This window comes from Mytilus edulis, chromosome 12 (assembly GCF_963676685.1).
Source record: "Mytilus edulis chromosome 12, xbMytEdul2.2, whole genome shotgun sequence".
NCBI lineage: Eukaryota > Metazoa > Mollusca > Bivalvia > Mytilida > Mytilidae > Mytilus > Mytilus edulis.
Window position 1 is genome coordinate 14,288,931 of NC_092355.1, and position 26,211 is coordinate 14,315,141.

General features: G+C 31.4%; 1 protein-coding gene across 2 annotated transcripts; it reads right to left on the reverse strand.

The window, feature by feature from the left end:
- Positions 1–1,260: 1,260 nt before the first annotated feature.
- LOC139497262 (FAS-associated factor 2-like) lies at positions 1,261–25,861 on the reverse strand. 2 transcript variants are annotated; one of them, XM_071285444.1, is made up of 16 exons: positions 25,693–25,860; positions 24,333–24,401; positions 22,294–22,403; positions 20,289–20,404; positions 19,853–19,882; positions 19,441–19,541; positions 18,762–18,847; positions 15,124–15,215; positions 14,273–14,371; positions 12,994–13,072; positions 9,502–9,583; positions 8,808–8,897; positions 7,204–7,347; positions 4,583–5,476; positions 3,415–4,268; positions 1,261–2,282 (listed from the first exon to the last, which is right to left on the reverse strand). In XM_071285444.1, exons 1-14 carry the CDS (start codon positions 25,750–25,752, stop codon positions 5,297–5,299), a joined length of 1,338 nt encoding a protein of 445 aa, XP_071141545.1. In that variant the 5' UTR covers positions 25,753–25,860; the 3' UTR covers positions 1,261–2,282; positions 3,415–4,268; positions 4,583–5,296. The 2 variants fall into 2 exon arrangements, with proteins under 2 accessions (XP_071141545.1, XP_071141544.1); XM_071285443.1 differs by having other exon boundaries at positions 3,415–5,476; positions 25,693–25,861.
- Between the last annotated feature and the right edge of the window lie 350 nt (positions 25,862–26,211).

Consider the following 26,211-nt stretch of genomic DNA (forward strand, 5'->3'; position numbering starts at 1 on the left):
CCTTAGTTTATTCATTATAGTCTGAATAGAATTATTGGAGATTGTATTTCATAATTTTTGCTGATTTTCAATATTATTAACCTGTGTGAGCCTTGATGGCCAAGTGGTCTTAAACTATAAAAAAAAATAAAAAAAATTGGTATGATTTACAATGAGACGACACTACAGAAGACTGAAATTAACAACTATAGGTCACCGTACGACCTTCAACAAGGAGCAATGCCCATACCCCAGAGTCAGCTATAAAAGGCCCAGAAATGAATGATGTAAAACAATTCAAACAAGAACTAATGACCTAATTTAAGCATAAGTGAACTATATTTTCGGAGTTTGGAATGGTTGTAAGGGTCCATATGATCTTGACTGTTTCTCAGATATGAGAAGCAAGAACAATGTCACCTATATTTGGTGTGTGGAATGGTTGTAAGGTTTATATGGTAGGACTAACAACCTTGACCTCATTTTCATGGTTCAGGAGTAGATTTAAAGGCCTACTTATGAAAATTTCTTGATCTGCCACTGTGACTTATTGGACAACATCAAGGTTTTTGTGATTAGGACTGTTTCTCAGATACTACAAGTAAAAGTTCTAACAATATTTTGTATATAGAATATTAGGTTCACATGTGTGTCTGATAAATTGTATCTGAACTTACCCTCATTTTCATTGATCAATGATCATGTGAGGTCCATATGAAACAGTCTACTCACCATGACAGGTGCCACATGTGGAGCAGGATCTGCCTACACTTCCTAAGCATTTGAGATCATCCCCAGTTTTTCATGGGATTTGTGTTGCTCAGTGTTAAAGCTTTCTAAATTGTGTTTTGTGTACTATAATTTGTCTGTTGGTCTGTTTATTTTTAGCCATAGCGTTGTCAGTATATTTTCATCTTGTGAGTTTGAATCCCCTCTGGTATTTTTCAACTCTCTTTTATAAAGACTTAAATATTTGATCTTGATCAGTCATTGCAATAAAGCAGGCCAAATTTTCATACAACAGCTGCCTATGTACAATATACTGGTAAATGGTATATTTGATTAGAGGTTACTGTGGTAAACATATTTTCATGGTTTTATTGAACCACAAATTTAAATGTTAAACGAAGTACACATTTTCAATAGATTGAAAGCAGCATTTACATGACCACTAAATAAAGTACCTAAGAAAATATTAATCGACAAACATCCAGGAAAATAAATGACTCCAGTTCATGTTTTGTTGGTTAAAGGTTATTGGGTTAATACACAACATTAAGATTTACTTTAAAAACATTTATTAAATAAAATACAGTCTTATTTTAAGACATTATTGTTTATATATGATACATAATTCACTGCAGAACCACAAGTGTAAAGGGACAGATTTTTCTCTTGTGATCTTGTCCCCCCTGAATGTTTATATTTCTATTTCTATTTAATATAAAGAGATGTGAAGTTTACTTAAATGAGACAGCAACCCTACAGACAATGACATCTCAAGGATACCATTGTCATCCTCATTTAAATTACTTACGTGAGAGGTCACGTGTATCTTAAAACAACTTTCACTTAATTCTGGAGTAGGTTTTTTATGAGCCTAGGTGTTAAATTAAGCAATTTCACAGGCCTAATTACTGGTAACCTATTCTCAAACTTATTTGCTCTTATTTACATGAATGCACTAGTACTCATTCTTGCAGTAATATACAGTACCATATGACCATAAATAATACCAAGATGTCAGTTTAGATAAAAAATTTAGAGAATGTAATTTGAGGTAGAGTTAGTTCCCTTTGTCTTTGTTTTAGATAACAACATGCACAAATTCCCTCATAAATCTATCAAATTCAACTCATTATACTATTAAACTGCTTGACCTAATAAAAAGTTGAATTTAACTTTTATGTATACCAAAAAGAAGAATATGTTATCTGATTTTCTTGTATCACATAGTCAAATAAGAAAATAATGTGAAACAAAATCAGGGGAAATAACTCCAAACTCAAATTACATCAATGGAAACTATCTACAACAACTGATATATTAAATTGGATGCAAATCTTAATGAAGGTTAATTTGGACATTAACTTTAATTGATGCCAATTGACCACGAAATATGGTTGACATAAACTTCTGTTAGAAAGTGGGACTAATTACGATGTAATGTTTGAAGTGTGTAGGCCAAGCAGTTCTGCAGATGTGACTCTGGAGGCACAACTTACTGTAAATTCAAAAATTACTACAATTTTGTCATTTTAGGCTAAAATGCAATTTTTATCTTTTTGATATTGAGAAAAATCCTGTTTAGGCCAATTAAAATTAATTGATAGATTTTCATCCCCGCCCGCCCCTCTGAAATCGCCCCACCCCGAATTTTTTTATTTTATAAAATTTACGATTTCCGGATTTTGTTCATTCCCGTTACCGGTAACCGTTAAAATTTTGTTTCATTCAATGCTTCCTGTTTCAAATTTCGGTTTGGTACCTCGAGTAAATCTAACCAAAATGATTAAGTCGACCTTTCCGCTGCTCTATGATGATAACATCACCTTCCGAGAGTAAAGATTGATAACGAGAATGACATGAAATATTGGTGTTACGAGAAAAACGCCGTTTCCAATACTGCAAATCGCGGTATGTCACAAATTTCTGTGATTAGAAAACTGCGGACTTTTTTATTTATGCAATGACTTTGTCTCAGGAAATTTAAACTGTAAATGATACCCAAAGCACAAGATTCGTGGAAACCATTGATACAGAAAACATTAAAGATATTGAAACACAAGCACGAACTTGTCAGAATTATGACCGTTTATTGAATTTAAAAAGTCGACTAACATACTCATTTTATTTATGCAAGCTCTTCGATTTTACCCATGGCTGTCTTTTTATGTTGACAAACAGCAAATGTCCCAATACACCCAAAAAGACTCATTAAACAACAACTTTTTTTTATTATTAAGTTCATGTTTTACATGATAATTATATTTTCATCTTGCATATAAAGTACCAACTCTATTATTTTCAACACTCTCTGAGTTTTCATTTTATTCTGTACTCATAATAATTGTGTTGCATACCAATGCATTTGCTTCATTTTATGGTAATACAAACCATTGTTTAGAAACCAAAATACATTTTGTGTAGGTACATGTAGTCTAACTGAAGAGAGTATTTCTCACACGTTTTTGTTGTTAAGTTTTTAAAGCCGTAATTAGATATATTTATTTAAGGATTTGAAATATTATGTAAGATTCCTCATACTTGTGTATACCACTGTACATGATATAAGCTTATTATTACACTTGCATATATGAAGAACTCGTCACAAAAGGGTTTCATATGAAATAAAATTTAAAAAATAAAACCCTCCCACCCGCCCCATTATTTTCAAAAATTTGGATGAAAATCTACTAATTAATTTTAGTTGGCCTTAATTCAAATTAAAAAAAAATAAAAATTTTGAGATAATAACTGTTGCATTTTTCGCAATAATAAAAACATCGCAATAATTTTTAAATTTACAAAAGTGTTGTTTGTACTCCAATAATTCTCAATCAACTTTGTTAAGGCAAACTAGAAATAATTTTTATTTAAATCTATAATCATAATGTTAAAACATTAATTACTGATTTATTTTTCTTTAAATGCATATTCATTTCCACAATTGTGCATTGAAAACAAATAAAGGTGTATTTTGAACTGAAATGCAGAATTATTATACTATGATATGTGCTGCGTTTGATAGATAGAAATTGACCTCGAAATCTGTTAACCTATTTTGGGTTGAAAAATTCTCTATGGTAAGTCTGTGACTGTTTGTAAATCAGTTGTTAAAGAACCCAAAAAACAAACTTAAATTCATCTTTTATTTTATAATTACATGTTTCAAATTCAACCCAAGTCTTAAACGTGTACATGTATATGTGCATTTCGTCCATTTCTATCCAACGCTGCTCACATTATAAAACATGGACTTACTTTCCTGCAAAAAAATGTTCTTCCAACAGAAAAGAACAAAAATAATATGTTACCAAAAAAGCATAAAAAACAATTTATAATTAAGCACAAAATTCATTATTAATTTATTTGGTAAGATATTTCCAAAATCTCAACCAAAAATCTAACAAACTGATATTTATAAAGCGATCATAGCAACAGATATTTTAAAGCAAACAATATGTGGGTACTGTGGATTCCTTATTATTCCTGGGAAAATATTGTTTATGGATTTTTGTGTGCCATAGGTCGACCACAAATTTAGATGTTCAATGCAAACAAATTGTCTGTAGAATTCTATGCAAACTAAGTTAAACAAAGAATGAAATATTCATCAAAAATACCATTTGTCCTGAATCCACAAATATAATTTGCCGTTTCAGAATCTAATGCATCCTGGGTAATATTTTCAAAAGTGTACACCAAAATGTTGTGATTGGTTAAAGATGTCATAAACAATAGAAATTCAACCAAAAACGTGACGTTTTCTTCATTTTGATGAACGAACAATGAAATTACCCATGGTTCTTTGAATCTGAAACAGCCAATAGAAGCCACAGTCCTTCAGATATGATAGAAAAATGAAAATGTTTAAAAGTACAACCTTTAAATCTAAAAGATGATAAAACACAAGTGTTACCATTTATATTTAGTGGAGTTTTGAGTGTAATAATATTCTAAAGAACAGAACAGGATTTCATGTGCATTCATTATTATTCGTTGGATACCAATTTTCATGTGAACCACAAATTCAAATATTAAACGAAGAAAAAAATGTCTATAAAAATTGTATGCAGAGATTGGCAAAACAAATATCCCAAGAAAATGAAAGTTTTCCTAAATCCACATGATTGATACCCACAAAAATAAATGAATCCACATTACTTTATATTTGCATTTTGTATTTTTTACCAATTCATATCATTTATGAAAGATAATAAATGAATGACTGATGAACACACATTTAAAAAAAAAAAAACTTTTGATTTCTTTTTAAGATTAAATTTCCCTTTTTTGGGGAGAAAAGCCCTTATTATAGAATAAATTCACATTACAAATCTGCATAACTACCAAATGTTCAGTTTCATAATTTGTTTCAATAAGCTTGAGGCAATTTAAACACCGCTGCTTCCAAACTCAAACCTGATTCAAACAGAATATATTCTTTCAACATGTAACACAAACGAAACTTTTTTTGTAATTCTAATCTTGTCAAGGTTACTCAAATAACTTATATATATGCACGTCTTCCAATTTCTGCAGATTCCTTTTGCACTTGAACATAAAATTCAATTTCAATCTATTTTTTTCTAATTTATGCTTCGTTATCTTGCACAAATAACATTTCATTTTTTCCAAGTCCTGCTTCAGCAAAAGTGGGAGGTTCAGGTTCACCGTCTTTAGGTTCACATGGTAGAGTCCGTCTTGGGAAATTTGTAACTATATGAAAGTCATCAGGACAATCTTCATGACAGAATGCAAAGTGATATAAATCCTAAAACAGAAAAAATTGTGACATCAGTAATTTTTCTTTTTTTTACATATTTGTTTGTTTTTAGAGTGATTAAGATTATAACACAATTTTGACTGCTGTTTTTTTAATATTTTACCTATTATGTCTGTTTAAAATTGAGAAAGGAAATGGGGAATGTGTCAAAGCGACAACTACCAGACCATAGAATAGACAACAGCCGAAGGCCACCAATGGGTCTTCAATGTAGCGAGAAACTCCCGCACCCGTAGGTGTTTGTTTTGTTCACACATGGTTGTAAATATAAATAGAATTTGATGTGACTGTCATACAAGTGAGAGGTTTAGCTTGCTTAAAGAACAGGTTTAATCTCCCATTTTGTACATGAGAAAATGCCTGTACCAATTGAGGAATATGACAGTTGTAATCCATTTTTTGATGTGTTTGTGCATTTATGCCATATGATAAGGGACTTTCCTTTTGAATTTCCCTCAGAGTTTAGTATTTTTGTGATTTTACTTTTTATTACTAATTTTCTGACCAAGTCTCTTTTGCTTGCTGCCTTATCACTTGATATAACGTATCAACATATTTTATAGGAGCAACACCATGGATTTCACATGTGGAACAGGATCAGCTTACCCTTTCCTTGCATCTTAGTTCTACCTCAGTTTTTTGTTGGTGTTCGTGTTGCTCAAGTCTTTATTTTTTCATGTTGTGTTTTGTATACATATGGTTGTTTTCCTTTAGAATTTTCACTGTTTGCCATGGCGCTTTTAGTCAATTTGTTTTTAACTTATCAGTTTAAATGTCCCTTAATTTACTAAAATATTAATTACTGACATGGTATATATTTTTTTAAGTATGGAAAATTGCATGTATAATACAAAAACAAACTAACAACTATTCACTAATGTTAACTAGGCTGGGGTAAGGAAGTTAACGTTACCAGTTTTCCAACTAACAAATGTACAGATTTCAATAAAATATAATTTTAAAAAAAAAGTAAAATTATAAAAAATATTACTTTCTTCACAACAATGATTAAAGATAATGATTGGTGTTATAAATGGCTGTTTTATGACCAGTACAACATCAAATGTAGGACAAGAATATGTTATGTGATAGGAATAGAAACCCTGAGACACTTAGTCTGATTTTCAACTTGCTAGCTTTCAAGATAATAGCGTGGCTTTTGTTGATTTATTGAGGTAGACCTTTGTTCAAGGAAACTACTCTTTAAAACATCAATACCTTTGTGTCAACCTTTTTCATATATATATATAATATATTCTAAGCTTCTAGGTTACAAAGAGTATTTCCAATCTGTTTTTATAGGTAATTGCTTAAATGCTTTGATGAAACTTGACTTTTTTAAAAGCACAACTGATATAAAGAGTTATCTCCCTGAACCAAGGTCTACCCCCTTAGTAAAAGTTACATTTTTGGTAACTTGATTTTATGGTTCAACTGAAGTACACTAAAATACACAAATAATAACTAAATATGTAGTGTTCTTCTTTAGCAGTGTTTAAAGGGGGATCTTTACTCTCATAATTCATGGTTCCCACTAAGGATTTTAGAAGGTGGGTCCAGGGACTCATCATTTTTGGTCATGGTGAGACCGACAGTAACAACAAGATATTCTATTGTAATTTTATTTATTATTGATTTAAAGACTGTGATTTTAAAAATCTTCACTCCCCCCTAGCTTCATGACAAAGTTTTAATACAATTTTTACTGTGTATACCTTTAATGACTGTGATTTCAAAAATCGTCTCTCTACCCTAGCTCCATGAGGAAGTTTTAATACTATTTTGACTGTATCAGGATCAGTAGAATTAGGCTCTGCAGGTATTTCAGTTTTTAATACTTCCTTTCTGTCTTCTTTTGCCTAAATATAAAATTGCAAATAAATTTATTTTAATTTTTTATAGTCACAAAATGCATTTTAATATATATGGTAAATGGATGTTTGCTACTTTTCAGGTATTTCCTTGCATCTGATGGTACTATTTGTTGTGATTTCTTTTGTTTTTAGAGGACTCATTTATTTTCATCGATACCAATATTTTTAGGATTGAAGATAACTGCTATTTTTGTGGAATTTTTTTAACTGCTCCTGAGAATATCATGCTGAACAGTTTTTATTGGTGTAGGTAGCCTGAGTACATGATATACATGGGGTAAGAAACTTGACGATCCTTGTCAATAAACATCAGAATCAAAGGCTCTCTGCAACAAGCTGAATTTGAACTCATGACAGACTTAATATCCCTGTAGATAAAACACTTAGATCACACCAGGGCTTCCAAAAAATATTTGAGCCAGCCGGACATTTCATATCTGATCCCGATTTTTAATTCCTTAAGACTTAGTCACAAAAGGCAATTATGGTAATCAGATGGCCATTCCAATGATTGACATTACATTAAAAAAAAACGATTTTAAACTTTACTTTGATATGATATGAATTTGATGTTCGGATGTAACTGTTAAATTGGCAGTGCATCATTTAAAGTGTGCACATCAGCGTGCGCATATCTGCCTTGGACTTTTTATTTGTGTAAAAACTTTAGTTTCGTTTTCACATTGTTCTAACCGGATGTTGACTAGACAATGGTAAAACATGGACCATAAACGGATACGTAAAATCCATGTATGTTTTACAAAGCACGACTGAGTGAAGAAGCTCTTTCCACGTTATTTCTTCAACAAAATACTTGAAATGAACGTTAGATACTTTTGGCATTTTTGAAGAAATGTAGGATGCATAATTAAATTTCCCACCTGTGCACATGCACACACATGTTCTTGTTCATACGACGTAGTTCTGACGATTTTTCATTTAAAACCTTTTTAAATTTTTCATCAAATCATGTTGATAAACTTAATTCTAATGTTTTAATCTTTTGGACTAAATCAATTAGAAACAAACCGCTGAAAAGTAAGAAAAAAATTGTGAATAGACCGATCAATTTATACGATGTCCGGTACTGAACATGGTTCACCTGTCACCTGAACAGGTAGATTTCAGCTGTCCAACTACTAATTAGCCTCGATTAAAATTAATAGTATTGGATTAGGTGTTATTTTGATAGTAATTAATCATCATGTCACATTTATGACCGGAAATGTGTTGATGTTAAAGGCAAAAGGTTGGGTCAAAAAGATCATGAATTTTGAAAAAATGACCGAAAAATCCTTGAAACTAAAAAGTATATGACCGTTTGATGCTTTGCCCAGCCGGACTTTTACCGGACATTATACAAATGACCGGAATATATGAGCGTTTTGGAAGCCCTGGATCACACATATATTGTGAGTATTGTTTGATAATGTAAGGGAGGTAACCTGTATTAATCTTAGTCTTTCTAATTCTTCTTCTTCTTTTTGTTGCTCTATCTGTCTAACTTCCTCTTGTTCTTCCTGTCTTTTTCTAGCCTGTAAAGTTCAATATGACACAAAATAAACGTTAATTTGTTTATAAAAGATTTTTCTGGCCTGTAAAGTTCAATATGACACAAAAAAGTGATTTGTAAATAAACAATTTTCAGGTATTGTGAAAACAGAAAAGTCTATAAAGATTATTGAAGATTAAGATTTATTAAAGATTTCTTTTTAAATGCATTAACATCCTGATATTTTGATTTTTTTTTTTTATCTGCCTACCCAAACTTATTTGGTAAGATTCCTTTGAAAGACTACAAAAGAAGACTTACTTATATAAGCCCGATTTTGCTTGCTTTTGGATCATATTGGCAACAATGGGAAATTACATTGTACAAGATGTTTTTTTTTTGTTTACAGTGAAGACCACACTATATTTTTAGGCAAATTGACTAACCACCCATATAACCTATTTTTTGAGGTTTTGCTCCTTGTTGAAGGTCTGTAAAAGTTATCTATTGATGTTTACATTCTTGTCAAGTGTCCTTTTTTCCTAGCTTGTGACCTTACAATTAGCCTTGTTATCAGGTTTATATATACATTCTAGGGAAAAAGGACAGGATTGGTGTCACAAAAATTGGAACATATTCAAAGTTACCTTTTCCTGGTCAGCTTTTAATGATTCTAAATAGGCTTCATCTTGTTGTGCTCTTAAAGTTTGGTTGAAACTTCGTTCTTCTCTACAAGTATTCAAATCAACAGTAAGACACAGTATGTTACACATAATATTCATTTTTATATACTGTAAACCAACTTATTTCCGCGGATACATTATTTCGCATTCAGTCAAGGCTTCCAAAATTTCCTGACGACAGCCGGACATTTTACAAAGAAATATTTTTGACGGTCAATGATCAGCTGGATACTTTTAAAAATGTAACTGAGAGGATGCATAAGATATATGTGTCTAAGTAATTAGAAGTGTTATATGCAATAAAATTATTTATAACTGTTTTGTTGTCTTTATTCTAAAAATAAATAAAATATCATCCTCAGTATTGTGTCATTTTTCTGTGTATCGGGAGCCATCATTGAATCAGTCAGCTTCAGTACCTGACTTTTCTCATGTTTTCGTTTTTGTTTGTGTTTAAATAATCTATCTTCTCTCTGTGAGTACTCTACACTTGTTAACTTGTTAATTAAGGCCATAGTATTTTAAACTGTTGATGACAACTGGCTTTAATTGTAGTACAGCTTGATACAGGGATACTTTTCTTTTTGTGTATTGATTACCCGACCACGTGACATTTACAACTGATGCGGTATTTATAGATAACATTGAGGAGGCCCAATGAAGGATATTGTTTTAAACCTTGTACTGAACAGTGATAACATTTTTCGTTGTACAATTTTCAAACCCGATTTAGAAAATAAGGAATAAATAAAAACATACTCAGTTGGTAGATAATTTAATGAATAACAACATGATATGTTATGTAAGCATATAACAACAATAATAGCACAATGTTGACAAACACAAGCAATAATCATTGAAAAGAAGCACAGATCATAGCACAAGATTACAGTTCATTTAGTCTAATTCAAGATCTAACATTCATCAGCTTGCTGAATGCATTGTTCTGATACACATGGCGGTTACGAACGGATTGCCATTTGCGGATTGCAGGAACAGGGTCGAAGTCTTTAACATCTACACCTACTAAGCTTATTCTCGTAAGTTGATCTAAAGAATCAATACCCAGACTACACCTTAGCTTTGTCTTAATAATGTTCTGCCTTGAAAAAACCCTTTCGCATTCGACACTTGAAACCGGCAAAATACGTGAAATTTCCATTAGAGAAATTGCATTAGGGAACTGGTCTTTTCTTGAAATAATGGCGGTTAACAGATCAGCAAACGAAAGTCCCTTATAGTTATTGAAGATCAAATACTTAAGTATGCCCCATTCTACTTGTAGTTCTTCTTGGTTGATTAAATTATAATGGTCCCCGAGACACTCTAACTGTTGTTCACCGTAGCGAGGAAGGTCGGCAACACTACTCGGAAAGTTCGACGGTTCAAACACAGAGAATGCTTCAAAAATTTTGTTGTCTGGAAATCGGTCGCGAATGTTATCATGAATCAATTGGGTACATTGCACGGCTCTTTTCTTAAGATGAATGTCACGGTGGTTACGTTGAAAGGTGATAGTTTTGAAGGTGTCAGATTGTTCTGTTGATTTTAGAAATTCGGTACATAATGGTCCAAATGAAGGAAGTTCGGTTAAGTACTCGGCCTCTATTGCCATAAGAAAAGAGTCAACTAGTTGTTTCACGGTGGCATAAGACAAGTCTCGTTTCTGGAGTGATTTGCTGAGCTGATTTATTTTACCAAACAGGTCGGATAAAAAGTAGAGCATGAAAAAGAACTTGTATGTTGTCATACTGTTGTGTAGAGAATTAGCCCATGATGGCAGATTTATAAAGTTCTATTTCAGACGAAGTCTTTATAAGAGTCAGAGATTGTCATGATTGGATATTATTCTTTATGATTTTAATTGTAAAAACATTTTTTTAATATGAAAACAAGAATAGAGAACGCCCCTCTTATTCATTGGACAAGTCAGCTTGGTATACACAAGCGAAGCTTTTCTTGGTGTTTTTACGATATATTTCAATTAATTTTCCCCTTCATAGTACCCCAGTATTTAACACGATGTACAGTGTCAAATAAATAATATATATCTGATATCATAATTATTCATTTATAAATATACTTATTTGAAGAATAACTTTTAAATATCAGGAAACTTTGTTAAACTGAATGCTCATTTAAAATAATATCTATAAAGCGTAATTAAATAGGATGTTGTTCCGTACACGCTTACATATTTGACCTGGTTACCTGATCACCTTTATGTACATTGTTATGCATCATTAGTTCTATTGATAAAGACAAGCTAAGGACACCTCATCAAAGGTAACAAACCTGTAATCAGTGAATGATTTATGGCTTCAATATAACTTATTGAAGGGATAATTGTTTGACAGCTTGTTGTTATTTAAATAAAAGAAAACGTGTTTTTTCTACCTTTTATTGATGTACACAAGCTAAAGACCAAGCCGTACATTTATGTATCCAGAGAATTAGACTAACTGAGACACTTCAAAGAATCTTAAATTTGCTGCATCTGTTGTAATAAACCCACTTATGACCGAAATATCTTTGTGAAATAGTATGCCCAAGCGGACATGTCCAAAGCCCCAAACGGACATTTTTAATGATCGATAGTTGGTCAAAATTGAAATGACCGTTTTATGAAAAATGCCTTGAATAACAAAAAGTGGCAAACCAATTCTATATGACCGTTTGAGGCTGAGAGCAGCCGGACTTTTTATGAAAGTTTCGGTCATGACCGGAATATATGACCGTTTTGGAAGCCTTGCATTCAGTCCTTTTAAGCCCATTTTGCGGCGATTTAATTTCGCGATTCTCAAATTCACCAAATGTAGTTTAGTAAGAAAAAATCCAAGTTTTACATATTTGCTACGATTTATATTCGCGATATTTGTCTATTCGCGAGAGTCGCGAATATAAGTTGGTTTATAGTATAGGGTTTACAAAAATTGTGGATTCACTTATTTTCGCAGATATGATTTTTTATGGATAGAAGAAAATCATATTTTCATGAATATTTAATTTCGTGTCTACATACAAGCATATAGATATTCGTACTTTGTTGAACATTTTGAAAAATTCATGGTGAATTCTACTTTGCTTCTTATACATCCTTGGCCTTGACAAGTATTATAATGTACAATTATCATTAAGATCATACTACTATAGGCGGCAGATTGACACTAAATTGGGTTTAGAAATTTAAAAGAAACTAAGGTTCCAACTCACTGAGGCAAAGTTGACCTTAGATTTTATAGCTTTCTAGTTTTGATCTTTTTTCGTCATACAGCTCTTCGACTGTGTTGGTACTGAAATATCATTGGCTTTCAAATATTTAGCTTTGAGCGTTCCTGATGAAGATAAATCAAGAAAAGCATTTTGAATCCCTGAAATTTATAAAGTGTGATTTTCATTTTTTCTTTGTCAGAATATGTGGGACTTAAAGACTTTCCTAAATAATGATTGCATTACCTATCTGCTCTTGCTGCTACGAGACTAGTTTCATTTTCACTCATAAGTCTTTCTAATCGCTGTGTTAATTCAACCGGTCCTAAAATAAAACATTATCATAATCATTGTTATTTCTTATATAGTATTTTACTATCACCATTTGTACTGAAATTTTTAGGACACAGATTCTGATATAGTTTTTTTCTTTAAATTAAGCCAGACAAAGTATAATATCTTATGTATTTATTTGACAACTATTTTGCAATCTAAGATATATATGGGGGAAAAAATATTAAAAAAATTTCATCTAAAATCTAGATAGTATCTTTTGATTGTAAGAAGCTTCTGTCCATGTTTGGAAAAAAACAGGATGGTTTATAAATCTTATAAATGTTTTAAAAACTTTAACTGCAGCCTGTTTGTAATGTTAACTCGACTAAAAACTAAGTCCATTTAAGAATAATATATGGAAAAACAGAAAATATTTTTTTCCCCTAGATAATAGCTTTTGAAAATAAGCAAGCTTCAGTCCTAGTTTGGAATAAGAAAATTATTAAAATTTCAATAATTTTAACCACAGAGTAAACATTTGTGGATGCAAAAATGAAGTTAATGTTAACTTGCATTAAAACTAAGTCCATTTATAAGTAAAATACAGATAAACTGGTTTGTTTTTTTAACAAAATTTACTTCTGGATACTAGCTTTTGATCATAAACAAGCTTTGATAGAAATCCAGAATTTTCAACCTTATTGTATTTCAATATCAAGATTTGGTGAAAATCTTAATATATATACCTATCAGTGATTCAATAAAATTTCACAATTCTACGAAGCTTGTGTTATCCAGAATGAGGAAAAAGTCAGTTCTTTTCAAAATAAAACTTCCAATGTAATTTTTAGAACAGCTTTTTCAAGAACAGTTTTATTTGCCATAGTAATTTGAGCGAAAACAGGGATTGTAACTATTTAATTTTCTATTGCATTTGATAAATTGATAAATTGTTACTTCATCAGTCCAATACAGGAACCTGATGTTCAGTATTTGTCGTTTATTGATGTGGTTCATAAGTGTTTCTTGTTTCTCATTATTTATAAAGATTAAACTCTTGGTTTTCCTGTTTGAATGGTTTTACACTAGTCATTTTTAGGGCCCTTTATAGCTTGCTGTTCTGTGTGAGCCGAGGCTCCGTGCTAAAGACCTTACTTTGACTTATGATAGTTTTTCTTTTACACATTGTAACTGGGATGCTGTCTCATTGGCACTCATACCACATCTTCTTATATCTACTAAAACTTACCAATAGGACCTTCTATTCTAGCTACTACTGTCATTTTATTTTGACGTAAAACTATTAAAGCTAAAAATGGATATGTATTTTCTCTTAATGCTCTGGAAACTGAAAAAGAGAAAAAAATGTTTTACTTTAGGATCCATTGTATTTTTATAGCATAATTCATTCATACAAATTGTTTAAATTCAGGCTTTTCAGATGTACCATATCGAGTTGATACCTCTCTAATGAAAAGAAAGTGCTCTGGTTATGTACACCCTATATCTGTTTTCATTCATGATCAATCAAATAAATGATCCTTTCTTTTTCTTTTTTTTAAACAATATCCTCCAAACTCTGATCAGTCTAGGCCTTTACAGTATATTGCTGTTATTGTGTTCCAGGTTAGAGGAAGTGTTCAGCTCACACAAGCATATTTAAAACCTCTATATTCCTTAAGAAAGAGCCTGTCGAAAGACCCTGTAATTTGATGCTTCTCCTTGATTTACTTATCATTTATAGTGTTATTTTAAATTAGATTGTTAGTTTTCTCATTTTAATTGAGGTCTTTTATAGCTTATTATATGCATAGGCGGATCCAGGAGGGGCCCCCCTTTCGTGGGAAAAATTTGGTTGATTATAAAGGAAATCACTGAAGCATGACTGGAGCCCCCCTCCCTTAGGTCAGTCTCAGCCCCTGAGGTTGTTAAAATTCATAATATGGCATGTGGGTTTCGACTGCAATTTTAATTGAATAGGATAGCCAGTTTTCCTGTCATCTTTGTCTTTGGGCACTCTACTTCTTTCACTTGTAAAACTTGACTGCCACAAAATTGTAATTAATGTTGAACGTGGCATTAAATACACTACTAACTTACCCCTGTATCCTTCAGGACTGTTAGTATTACAGGACCAAAATAACATACTACTATTTATAAAGTCTATCACATCATTATTCCCTAACGTATTTCTGAAAATAAATAATACATGGCAAATGATATTTCGGAAGAAAAAAAATTATTGTTATCTATTTCCATCCGGGGTTGTAAGACATATAAAACATTTAAAATATGATATTTTTTTTTTCAATCATTAATGAATTTAAAAGTGAAATAGTGAAATGATTATTCCCTTTTAGCAGACAGTATGGTTGAATTTTGTCACTTGCAAGTGAATAATTCAACCTCATTGAATTCCTATTCATGTGACCTTCAATATAACTCCTAACCTAGAGGTAAATTAAACAATTCATGTGTGTTCAGTATTTGATGGAAAAAGAATGTCAACATTGAATATGAAACAAAGGTATTTCAATTGATAGACTAATTGGATCCACAAAATTGCATTCATATACAGGTAAGTACGACAGTTAACTAATTTCTTTAACCTATAAACATGAAATAAAACAGACATACAAAAATCCAATTGCACAAAGTTGCTATCTATGTATATTTATGTTTATATTTTGTTATGTGACTGTCATCAGTTTTTTTATAGTTGATTAGATGGTGTCTAGACTAAAATACACAGGAAACTCTGATATATATATTATTTAGTATATGCATTGAAACTGTTTATTTCAGACTTATTGTAATTTGGATATGTGTGTTAATAGTACATGTATGTTATAAATCAAATATATATGAGAGTTTCAGGTCAAATTTGTTTTTAACAGCTAGTGCCCCTTTGATAAAACTGTTAATTTAGAAATTTTAAGAAAATTTTAATAATTTCACAAATAGAAACAATATAGGTACTTCAAAATCAACCAGATGCTCCGCAGGGTGTAGCTTTATACGACCGCAGAGGTTGAACCCTGAACGGTTGGGGCAAGTATGGACACAACATTCAAGCTGGATTCAGCTCTAAATTTGGATTGTGATTAAATAGTTGACACAGCATAGGTTTCTGACACAGAATGAATGTGTTCTAATGAACTTAAAATTTTTTGTTTTCTCTTAGAGCAATTCACTATGCTGTTGAATATTAATCCTCTCAAAACAAGAATGTGTCTTCAGTACACGAATGCCCCACTCGCACTATCATTTTCCATGTTCAGTGGACCGTGAAATTGGGGTAAAAACTCTAATTTGGCATTAAAATTAGAAAGATCATATCATAGGGGACATGTGTACTAAGTTTGAAGTCGATTGGACTTAAACTTCATCAAAAACTACCTTGACCAAAAACTTTAACCTGAAGCGGGACAGACGGACGGGCGAACGAATGGACAGACGGACGGACAGACGCACAGACCAGAAAACATAATGCCCCTCTACTATCGTAGGTGGGGCATAAAAATGTTTGAAGAAATTTTCTTTTTTATTTATGAAATTTCAAATGAGAAAAATTGAACCCAATTTTTTTAATCACATCCCCCTTTCCCTTATTCCAAAACTAATCTCAATTAAAATTTCTAATGGAGTTTGCAACAATAACTACTCATTTAAATACATCATAAAATATTAAGATGTAAAAAAAAACTGCTTGTTATCACTGAATGTTATTTATTATAATTTATCAGTTGGTAGTAAAAAGTGAATATACATTGTATATTGTATATAACAAAGATTTAAGTTGATTCTGGACAAAGAAAGATAACTCCAATTAAAAAAAATCTTGCTATTGCACAATATTTTGCAATAAGATATTTCTTGCTTACTATTCTGGACAAAGAAAGATAACTCTAATTAAAAAAAAATTTGCTATTTCACAATATTGTGCAATTAGATATTTCTTGCCATTGCGCAATACTGTGCAATTGAAAAGACTTGATATTGCACAACACTTAATATAATAATTTTAGATCCTGATTTGGACCAACTTGAAAACTGGGCCCATAATAAAAAATCTAAGTACATTTTTGGATTCAGCATATCAAAGAACCCCAAGATTTCAATTTTTGTTGAAATCAGACTAAGTTTAATTTTGGACCCTTTGGACTTTAGTGTAGACCAATTTGAAAACAGGACCAAAAATGAAGAATCTACATACACAGTTAGATTTGGTATATCAAAGAACCCCATTTATTCAATTTTTGATGAAATCAAACAAAGTTTAATTTTGGACCCCGATTTGGACCAACTTGAAAACTGGGCCAATAATCCAAAATCTAAGTACATTTTTAGATTCAGCATATCAAAGAACCTAACTGATTCATTTTTTGTCAAAATCAAACTAAGTTTAATTTTGGACCCTTTGGACCTTAATGTAGACCAATTTGAAAACGGGACCAAAAGTTAAGAATCTACATACACAGTCATGACAGTTAGATTCAGCATATCAAAGGACCCCAATTATTCAATTTTGATGAAATCAAACAAAGTTTAATTTTGGACCCTTTGGGCCCCTTATTCTGTTGGGACCAAAACTCCCAAAATCAATACCAACCTTCCTTTTATGGTCATAAACCTTGTGTTTAAATTTCATAGATTTCTATTTACTTATACTAACGTTATGGTGCGAAAACCAAGAAAAATGCTTATTTGGGTCCCTTTTTGGCCCCTAATTCCTAAACTGTTGGGACCTAAACTCCCAAAATCAATACCAACCTTCCTTTTGTAGTCATTAACATTGTGTTTAAATTTCATTGATTTCTATTTACTTAAACTAAAGTTATTGTGCGAAAACCAAGAATAATGCTTATTTGGGCCCTTTTTTGGCCCCTAATTCCTAAACTGTTGAAACCTAAACTCCCAAAATCAATCCCAATCGTTCTTTTGTGGTCATGAACCTTGTGTCAAAATTTCATAGATTTCTATTAACTTAAACTAAAGTTATAGTGCGAAAACCAAGAAAATGCTTATTTGGGCCCTTTTTGGCCCCTAATTCCTAAAATGTTGGGACCAAAACTCCCAAAATCAATACCAACCTTCCTTTTGTGGTCATAAACCTTGTGTTAAAATTTCATAGATTTCCATTCACTTTTACTAAAGTTAGAGTGCGAAAACTAAAAGTATTCGGACGCCGGACGACGACGACGACGCCGACGCCAACGTGATAGCAATATACGACGAAAAAATTTTCAAATTTTGCGGTCGTATAAAAACTGGATTTTTAAAATTTTTATAGCATTATCATTTGCAATTCTAAATCATATTCAACATCAAAATCAAACAAACTATTGCAGTATATGAAATACCTATTCATTGAGCTGTACGTATAGATTTAAATTAGGTATGGTAGTAAGATCAAAATTATTAAATTACATCCAACCGATAGTAAAATATCAGAATGTCAACAAATAATATCAAATGGAAGCTTTCATGTGACATGTATTAAATACAAGCAAAATTATCCGTGGTTTTCAGTCAAAAATGCAATACATACACAAAAAAGCTTACCAAATCATATGCAAAATAAAAATCATCATACAGTTTTTAGGGGCTGAGCCACGATATTTAAAAAGGGGCAGCTATAAAACATTTTTTGATGATTTTGTGTAATAGTAGTCAAAATCAATATTTTGAATACATTGAAATGTAAATTAATTTTCCAAAGCTATTTGATAACAAACCTGCAGAAATCTGGCGTATCCTGATGATTATCACCATGGAGATAAACCAACAGGAACCGTAACTCACTCTTGGCATCATTTAAAGCCTGCAAAAAAATATAATATATACAATACAGTTTAGGTGGATTTCTTCCTATTTGTCAAAGGAGCTACATTTGTACTTACATTTAGTAAAGATATGATATGATCAGGCTTTAATGTATGAGATGTCTCCTATCTATGGCTGATTTATTTCCTGTTTCTTGATATTCATAACAGGGATATCTTAGTCAGAAATAGCTCATAGCTGTTTAGTAATGTAAACGAAAAGTTTTTTTTCTCAATGAGATATGAAACCGTATGGCACATTACAATAGAGGCAAAATGTATTGAATGAGGAGCTGACAATAGGTCTCATAATGTAACATGAATTAATTTCTATACAATAAACAAACGAAAAATTCAGCTATATCCAGTTATAAAGGGGCATAACTCTAGGACAATAAAAGTGAGACCACCAAAATTCAAACATGATCTGTGTTTTGTGGTAATAAGCATTATGTATAAGTTTCATAACATTCTGTGGAGGCAAATTAAAGTTATTTTTGGGATGTACGGAGAGACGTTCAGACCAACAGACGTACATGTGTTATAAGACGAGTTTACTTCTAGAGCATGATAATATGATCCTTTTTAATACCTGACTGTATGATCCCTGGTAAAATACTGGATGGTCCTGTCCATATAAATCATTATATGTCTGTATAAATCTAGTAACATCACCAACAGGGTCTACTACATCTGGAAATGAACATTAGATTACAGAGCTATAAATATACAATACTGAAGACTGGGTCAATCAAAAGTGTTTTTTCTAATGCAAAGGCCCTTATTATTTCAATATTCAAATTTATATTCTATAGATTATTTTTTTTTCATTTAATGCTGGAGTGAAAGATTTCTGGTATTGATCAAGCCTTATAATTTGGAATTTATAATTTTCTAATGCCAATTTTCCTGATGCAAAAATTGCATTTTCATCAATAATTGAATTTCAGAATTTTATCCAATTTTGTATGCCAGCCTATAGGAAGTTAACCAATTATACTTACTTCTCCTTGGATCTTGTCGAAATAAACTCCCTGAAATAAAAGAAAATATACGACATTATTACATCAACAAAAAAATGCTGAATTCAAATGCAAATGCAAATCTGCCTCCTTCAGCAGATTTGCATTTAAATTCAGCATCTTTTTTATACACTGATACCAATATACATACCTGTACATTTATATTGCAAACTGAATTTTAATTGTGAGTTATGATTGAAATATCAAAGACCTGTTTATTCTTTAATTCAGGGTTAAAGCTTTGTAAAAAATCAAGACATAAAATGCTTTCTGATCAGTATCTTTCATAGAATAGAAATAGAGGGTGAAGAAATTATCACAATGAGCTGACAGAATGATCTAAGATAATTAATATGTTTTCTTTCACATTTCTAATGCTTAAATTTCTGTAAAATGTGTACATTATTTTGCTACTTACAAATAAATGTTAAAATATCAGTAAAAGTTGTGTAAACAAATCTAAACGGAAACGCCATAAAAAAATATGTCCATTGAAATATTCCTTGTGGTCTTCTACTAGCCACTGTAAATACCCTGAAAATACAAAAAGACAAATAAATGTATGAATCATTTATAATGAATACTGGGTTTGGCCTTTGTTAGTCTTGTATTATCTTAATTTTAGTTTCTTGTGTACAATTTGGAAATTAGTATGGCGTTCATTATCACTGAACTAGTATATATTTGTTTAGGGGCCAGCTGAGGGATGCCTCCAGTGCGGGAATTTCTCTCTACATTGAAGACCTGTTGGTGACCTTCTGCTGTTGTTTTTTCTATGGTCGGGTTGTTGTCTCTTTGACACATTCACCATTTCCATTCTCAATTTTATGACTGATGCTTAATCTTGAAAAAACATGGATAATTTTAGTAATTAGATCAGTAGATCAGTACTTTCAGTGTTTTCCTGTTTGAATGGTTTTATACTAAGTCTTTCTTGGGTCCCTGTATAGCTTGCTGTTCAGTGTGAGCCAAGGCTTTGTGTTGAAGACCGTACTTTGATCTATAATGGTTAACTTTTACAAATTTTGCATTAGGTGAGAGAGTTGTCTAATACCACATCTTCTTATACCTAATTAGCCTGTATTCTAGTTTGATGTCATTATCATACATACGTTATAAAGAAATATAATTTGAGAACTTAAAAAGTGAACCAACAAAATTTGAACTGGATCTGTGTTTTATGATAATAGGCAGAGTGTATGAGTTTCATAAGATTTGGTTGAGGCACTAAATTTAGAGAACGGAAACCAATTTTGGGACGGACAAGGATAACACTTAATGCCCCGTCCCTATAATGGTAGGGGGCATAACAATACTTGCTACGTTGGGGTCCGAGTACTTCAAGTATTTCAGTCATTTATGGGTACATTTAACATGAATGAATAAAATTTTAAAAAAAGAACATAATGAATGAAGTTGTTAAATATGATATATGCCTTTTTGTGCTTCTTTGTTAAATATTTGTTTGTTTTTATTGTGATTAAGATACTTGTGGTACTTGTACCTTCTGTCATAATTGTTTCATGTGTTTATGATATTCTCGTATTCTTGTCTTTCATTTTTGAGCTACCAGTATTGTAAAACTTGTTTGGTGCTTGTATTTCATTTTTGCTATGTGCTTAGTCTATGCCTTTTTATGTCTTTTTTTTGTTAAATATATGATGTGGCTCTGTACTTGTACATCCCTCCATTGTGTTATTGTACTATGGTTAACTTGTGTATTCTTGTCTTTAATTTTTGCTGATGTGCTTGGTTTAATGCCATTTTGTGCTTCTTTGTTACATATTTGTTTTTTAGTGATTGGGATTGTAACACAATGTTGACTGCTGTATTTTTGATATGTTTACCTTTTATTTCTGTTTGTTTTGTTCACGCATGGAATTTGATGCGACTGTCATACAAGTGAGAGGTTTAGCTAGCTATAAAACCAGGTTTAATCAACCATTTTCTACATCAGAAAATGCCTGTACCAAGTCAGTAATATGACAGTTGCTATAGCCATTCTTGTAATGTGTTTTAGCTTTTGATTTTGCCATTTGATTTAACAGGGACTTTCGGTTTTGAATTTTCCTCAGAGTTCAGTATTGTTGTGACTTTAGTTTTTACCTATTAGTTAGTCTAACAGAAAACTAATTAATCATGCAGAACTTGTTTTTAATTATTTAATATGTCTTCATTTTTTCAATTCTTTGAATGTATGCAATATGTGGTAGTTGTCAACAATTGATAGGACATGCCATTATTTCTGATTGTATCATTAAGTCTTTGTCTCATTTGTGTCTGCCAAATAACATTTCTTTTCTGTTCAGTTGGCATACATTCTGTTTAATATCATTTTACATCAGTTATCAATTGAAATGAAGGTCAAGAAAAGGCACAAAATGGCAGAAATTTTTCATCACTGAGTTAGAGTACAAACTGACCTTTGATCTGAAGGTTGAATGTTAACTGGAGGTGTTCTGGGTTCAGGAGGAGGTTGACTATAAACAGAAGGAACTCCCTCTTGTTCATTAAATGTGTCCTGCACTGCAGTCTGAAATATATAAACATTGTCATGATTATGCCATAATTTGTTTTTGTTTGCTTAATATTTCTTTACATTTTGAAATTTGGTGTTTGTATGATCTAGGCATCTATTCTCTCTCTGTGAAATTTGCATTACAACCTGCCTCTACTTAGAATGGTTTAATTTATAACTTGCCTGTTGTTATTTGTTGATGTGGTCCATAAGTCTTTTTTGTATTTTTTTTTATAGATTAGACTGTTGGTTTTCCCGTTTGAATGGTTTTACACTAGTGAGTCATTTTTGGGGCCCTTTATAGCTTACTGTTAGATGTGAGCCAAGGCTCTGTGTTGGAGACCGTATTTTGACCTGTAATGGTTTTTCTTTAACAAATTGTTACTTGGATGGAGTGTTGTCTCATTGGCACTCATACCACATCTTCTAATATTTATAAAACACTTCTTAGTCTAAATTTTGACCCAAATTCTCTTTAAGACTCAGAATAATAACACCAAAAAGGCAGTATTACAAATGTTTTTAAATATAGTATTCAATTTGTATGAAGCAAACTTTAGATGCGAAAATAAATTCTTAACCAAATGTCCTCTGGTGGAAGTTGATATTGGTATATATGTAATTGACATGTAACTTGTCTACATACATAAAAGTTATACTTGAATACAATTAAGGAATGACTGTAATATTTTTTCTGTCTATGAAGAAATAACATAAAAAATTTGGTGCACACTAAATAACGCTCGTAGCAGGTTATTTATCAGTGTTCACCACATTTCTCATGTTATTTCGAATAGATAGAAAAAGTATTACAGTCATTTCTTATAATTTAATTCTAAATTCCATTTTAAACCGTAGAAAACCATGAAAAATTGTTGATGACGTCACGGTCACATGACTAAATTATGTCTATGGGCTCATAACAAAATAACGTCAGCCAATCAGAAGATGCGTTACATCCAAAATTAAATTATTAAATGATGGTCCCTGCAGTCAATGTAGTACACAGCATGTTTTATGATATGTCTCAAACTTGATTCTTATATAATTCAGTACTGTGGAATCATTTATTTTCTTGGGTTCCAATTTTCATGGATTAAGGGAAAACTGCTTGTAAGTGGAAGTTTAAATTCATGGTTTTGCCAAGGTGTGCATACAATCCTAAAGAAAATTTATTATTTGTTGAACATTTAAATTCGTGGTTCTCTTGTACCCATGAAATCCACAAAAAATTTAGTATCCAACAAAAAAAATGAATCCACAGTAATACATATGATATGTTTGTAAACAACATGGCCCAATTAGGTATACAAAACACGGAAAGCATAAAGATTATCAATGATTATGTCACACAATGAAAATAATGCTAATGATAATAAGGATCATGCTGTAAAAATCAAAAAAAGTTATTTTGGAATGTGATGGCTGAAAGAATATATATACCGGTACTTATTTATACAGTCAGGGGACTTACTTAAATGAGTGATTTTCTAAATCACTGATTCAAGTAACATTATTTCCATAAAGGTTGGAAGCAAGAGTTGTCTTTCTTTAATAATCACCTATTTAAGTAGTACAAAATAATCACTTGTGTTTAAATTTTGTAAAACTACAAAATTACAATTTGTGACAAAACTTTGAAATTGCTACTTTAAAAATCACTTACTTAAGTCCCCTGACTGTTATATTTTGGATGATGTGAACAGTAGTACTATTATGACTATAGGTTATTGACATGGTGTTTTGTATTGTTTAACATTTTTGGTAATTTCCTGTTTTTCTTTTAAACAATTATAGAATACTACATTGTAATTTTGAATTAAAAGTTAATATCTCTATGATGAAAGGACAAGATGAGGATCTCCTGCTCTGCAGACATTACACCGATAAATGAATTAAAACTTAGCCAACTTGTGTGACACTCCTTTTATTCTTATTACAAACCTCAATATTCCACTCATGCTGTTGTAAAATCTGTTGACATCTATCTAAATCATCTATCCCTGTCATGTCCTATAATTAAAACATTATGAACTATTAATAACTATGACCCCCTACAGAGTTTGCAAAGACATTGTTTGATTTTTTGGACAAAGGCAATGACAATTACTATATCATTTATATGGTATACAATCCTCTGGACAAAATTCATCAATCAATATACAATTATATCATTAAAACTTCCAACACATTTCAAAGGACTCTTGATTTTTTTATTTTACAAGTACCTGTTTGATAAGTGATTTACTGTTTTTGGACGCTGAACCTCCATGACCTGTGTATTATGCAAAGCCTTAGCTGTAAAAACATGTGTTCTACATCTTTCTGTTTATCCATTGTGTGAATGTAATAAATCAAAATGAAATGTTATTTGTAATTATCCAATGAGTCAAGCCTTTGCTTACTGATGTTTACAGTTATATGTAGGTCCTCTGTTGTGTTGCTTGTTACGTTTGTATATATCTGTATATTTCTGATAAGCATGATAAGTTTGAGCATTGTAGAGGGCTCAGAAAAAAATTACATAGTGCTTCATTCATAACATTGTCATAATTGACGAGTTTTTACAGGTGATGGATGAACTCGAAAGTGGTCTTTTGGATTTCTTTCACATGTTCACACAAACTATGTAAAATATTTATGAATATTCTTTTGATCTTATTATATGCACTCCCAGCAGTTATTATTCATCAAAAGTTGATGAACAACTGGATAACTTTATGTTAGTTAAAAGCTAATTAATGTTATGTCCTTGTTTCTATTGTCAGACATGTCAGATCATTTGTTTTCTTATGTCATATGAATTCATACTATGAATGCTTTTTCAATGGAAATTGTCAAAATGCATTCTTAATAGTACGAAAACCCATGAGGCATGAGACAAAGATATACTATGCCAACTCTCATTAAAGCTTATTTATCTACATGGACTACAGAAGAGACAGAAGAAAGGCCAATACTGGCAATCCACCTTATGGCTAATCTTGGCTGACCCAGCCGCTTGAACTTTTGACACATACAAAAATCACTTTTCCATTGTGGCGTCAGATAGTTTGTTTTATGATGTCAGTATAGTGATAAGGTGTATAGGCAAATTATCCTCGAAACAGGACATTTTTCACTTCGGAAGCCTGATCCTCAATTATTACGCTAATGGCAAAATTGAAATATTTGAAATTATCTTAACTATTTAACTAATACCGATAAGTTTGTCTAGAAATTATCGTGAATGATGACGCAGTTGTTTTGAAATGGACCTGATCAGCATCAGTAAAAATTAGAGATTTTATGTCACTTTGTTGACCTGAAATTGGATTATTTTTTCTGTCTGCTCTGGTGATATTTCTTCTGGTGCTTCTGCCATTATGATCTGTTTTGAATGAGGTAAATATGAATGAATGCGTCAATGACAAATTAGAAGTATTGCAACTTTCCAATTTTTTCCCGGATCTTGTCGAAATAAAATAAATGTGGAAACATAGAGTTGACGGAATGGATACGATATGAAATACGGATTTTCAACCACTAATAAATATTAATTTAATTTGGTTTTATGCAATAGAGAATAGACAATATTTATTAGCACAAACACATTTACATTAAGTGGTTATGTCATACAAAATTAAAACAATAAACTGACAATAGTAATAATTATATTAGAACTGTGAGACAGTGGTATTCACAGCGAAGGAAAAAAAAAAGACTATAAATATCGACAGTTAACACATTATTAATGTTCATGAACAAACAAAAAAAAGGATACAAAAAAATAGTTACATATAAAGAGTAACAAAAGTTACACAGATGTTCTCAATAAAAAAAA

Bases quoted from the DNA above. Each gene is read 5' to 3' on its own strand.
- LOC139497262 (XM_071285443.1), bottom strand. From the start codon at position 25,752: ATGGCAGAAGCACCAGAAGAAATATCACCAGAGCAGACAGAAAAAATA. The intron at 22,404-24,332 runs GTTTGTAATAAG...TATATATTTCAG, and splicing joins AGCATGAGTGGAATATTGAG to ACTGCAGTGCAGGACACATT. The intron at 13,073-14,272 runs GTAAGTTTTAGT...GTTTTATTTTAG, and splicing joins TAGAATAGAAGGTCCTATTG to GACCGGTTGAATTAACACAG.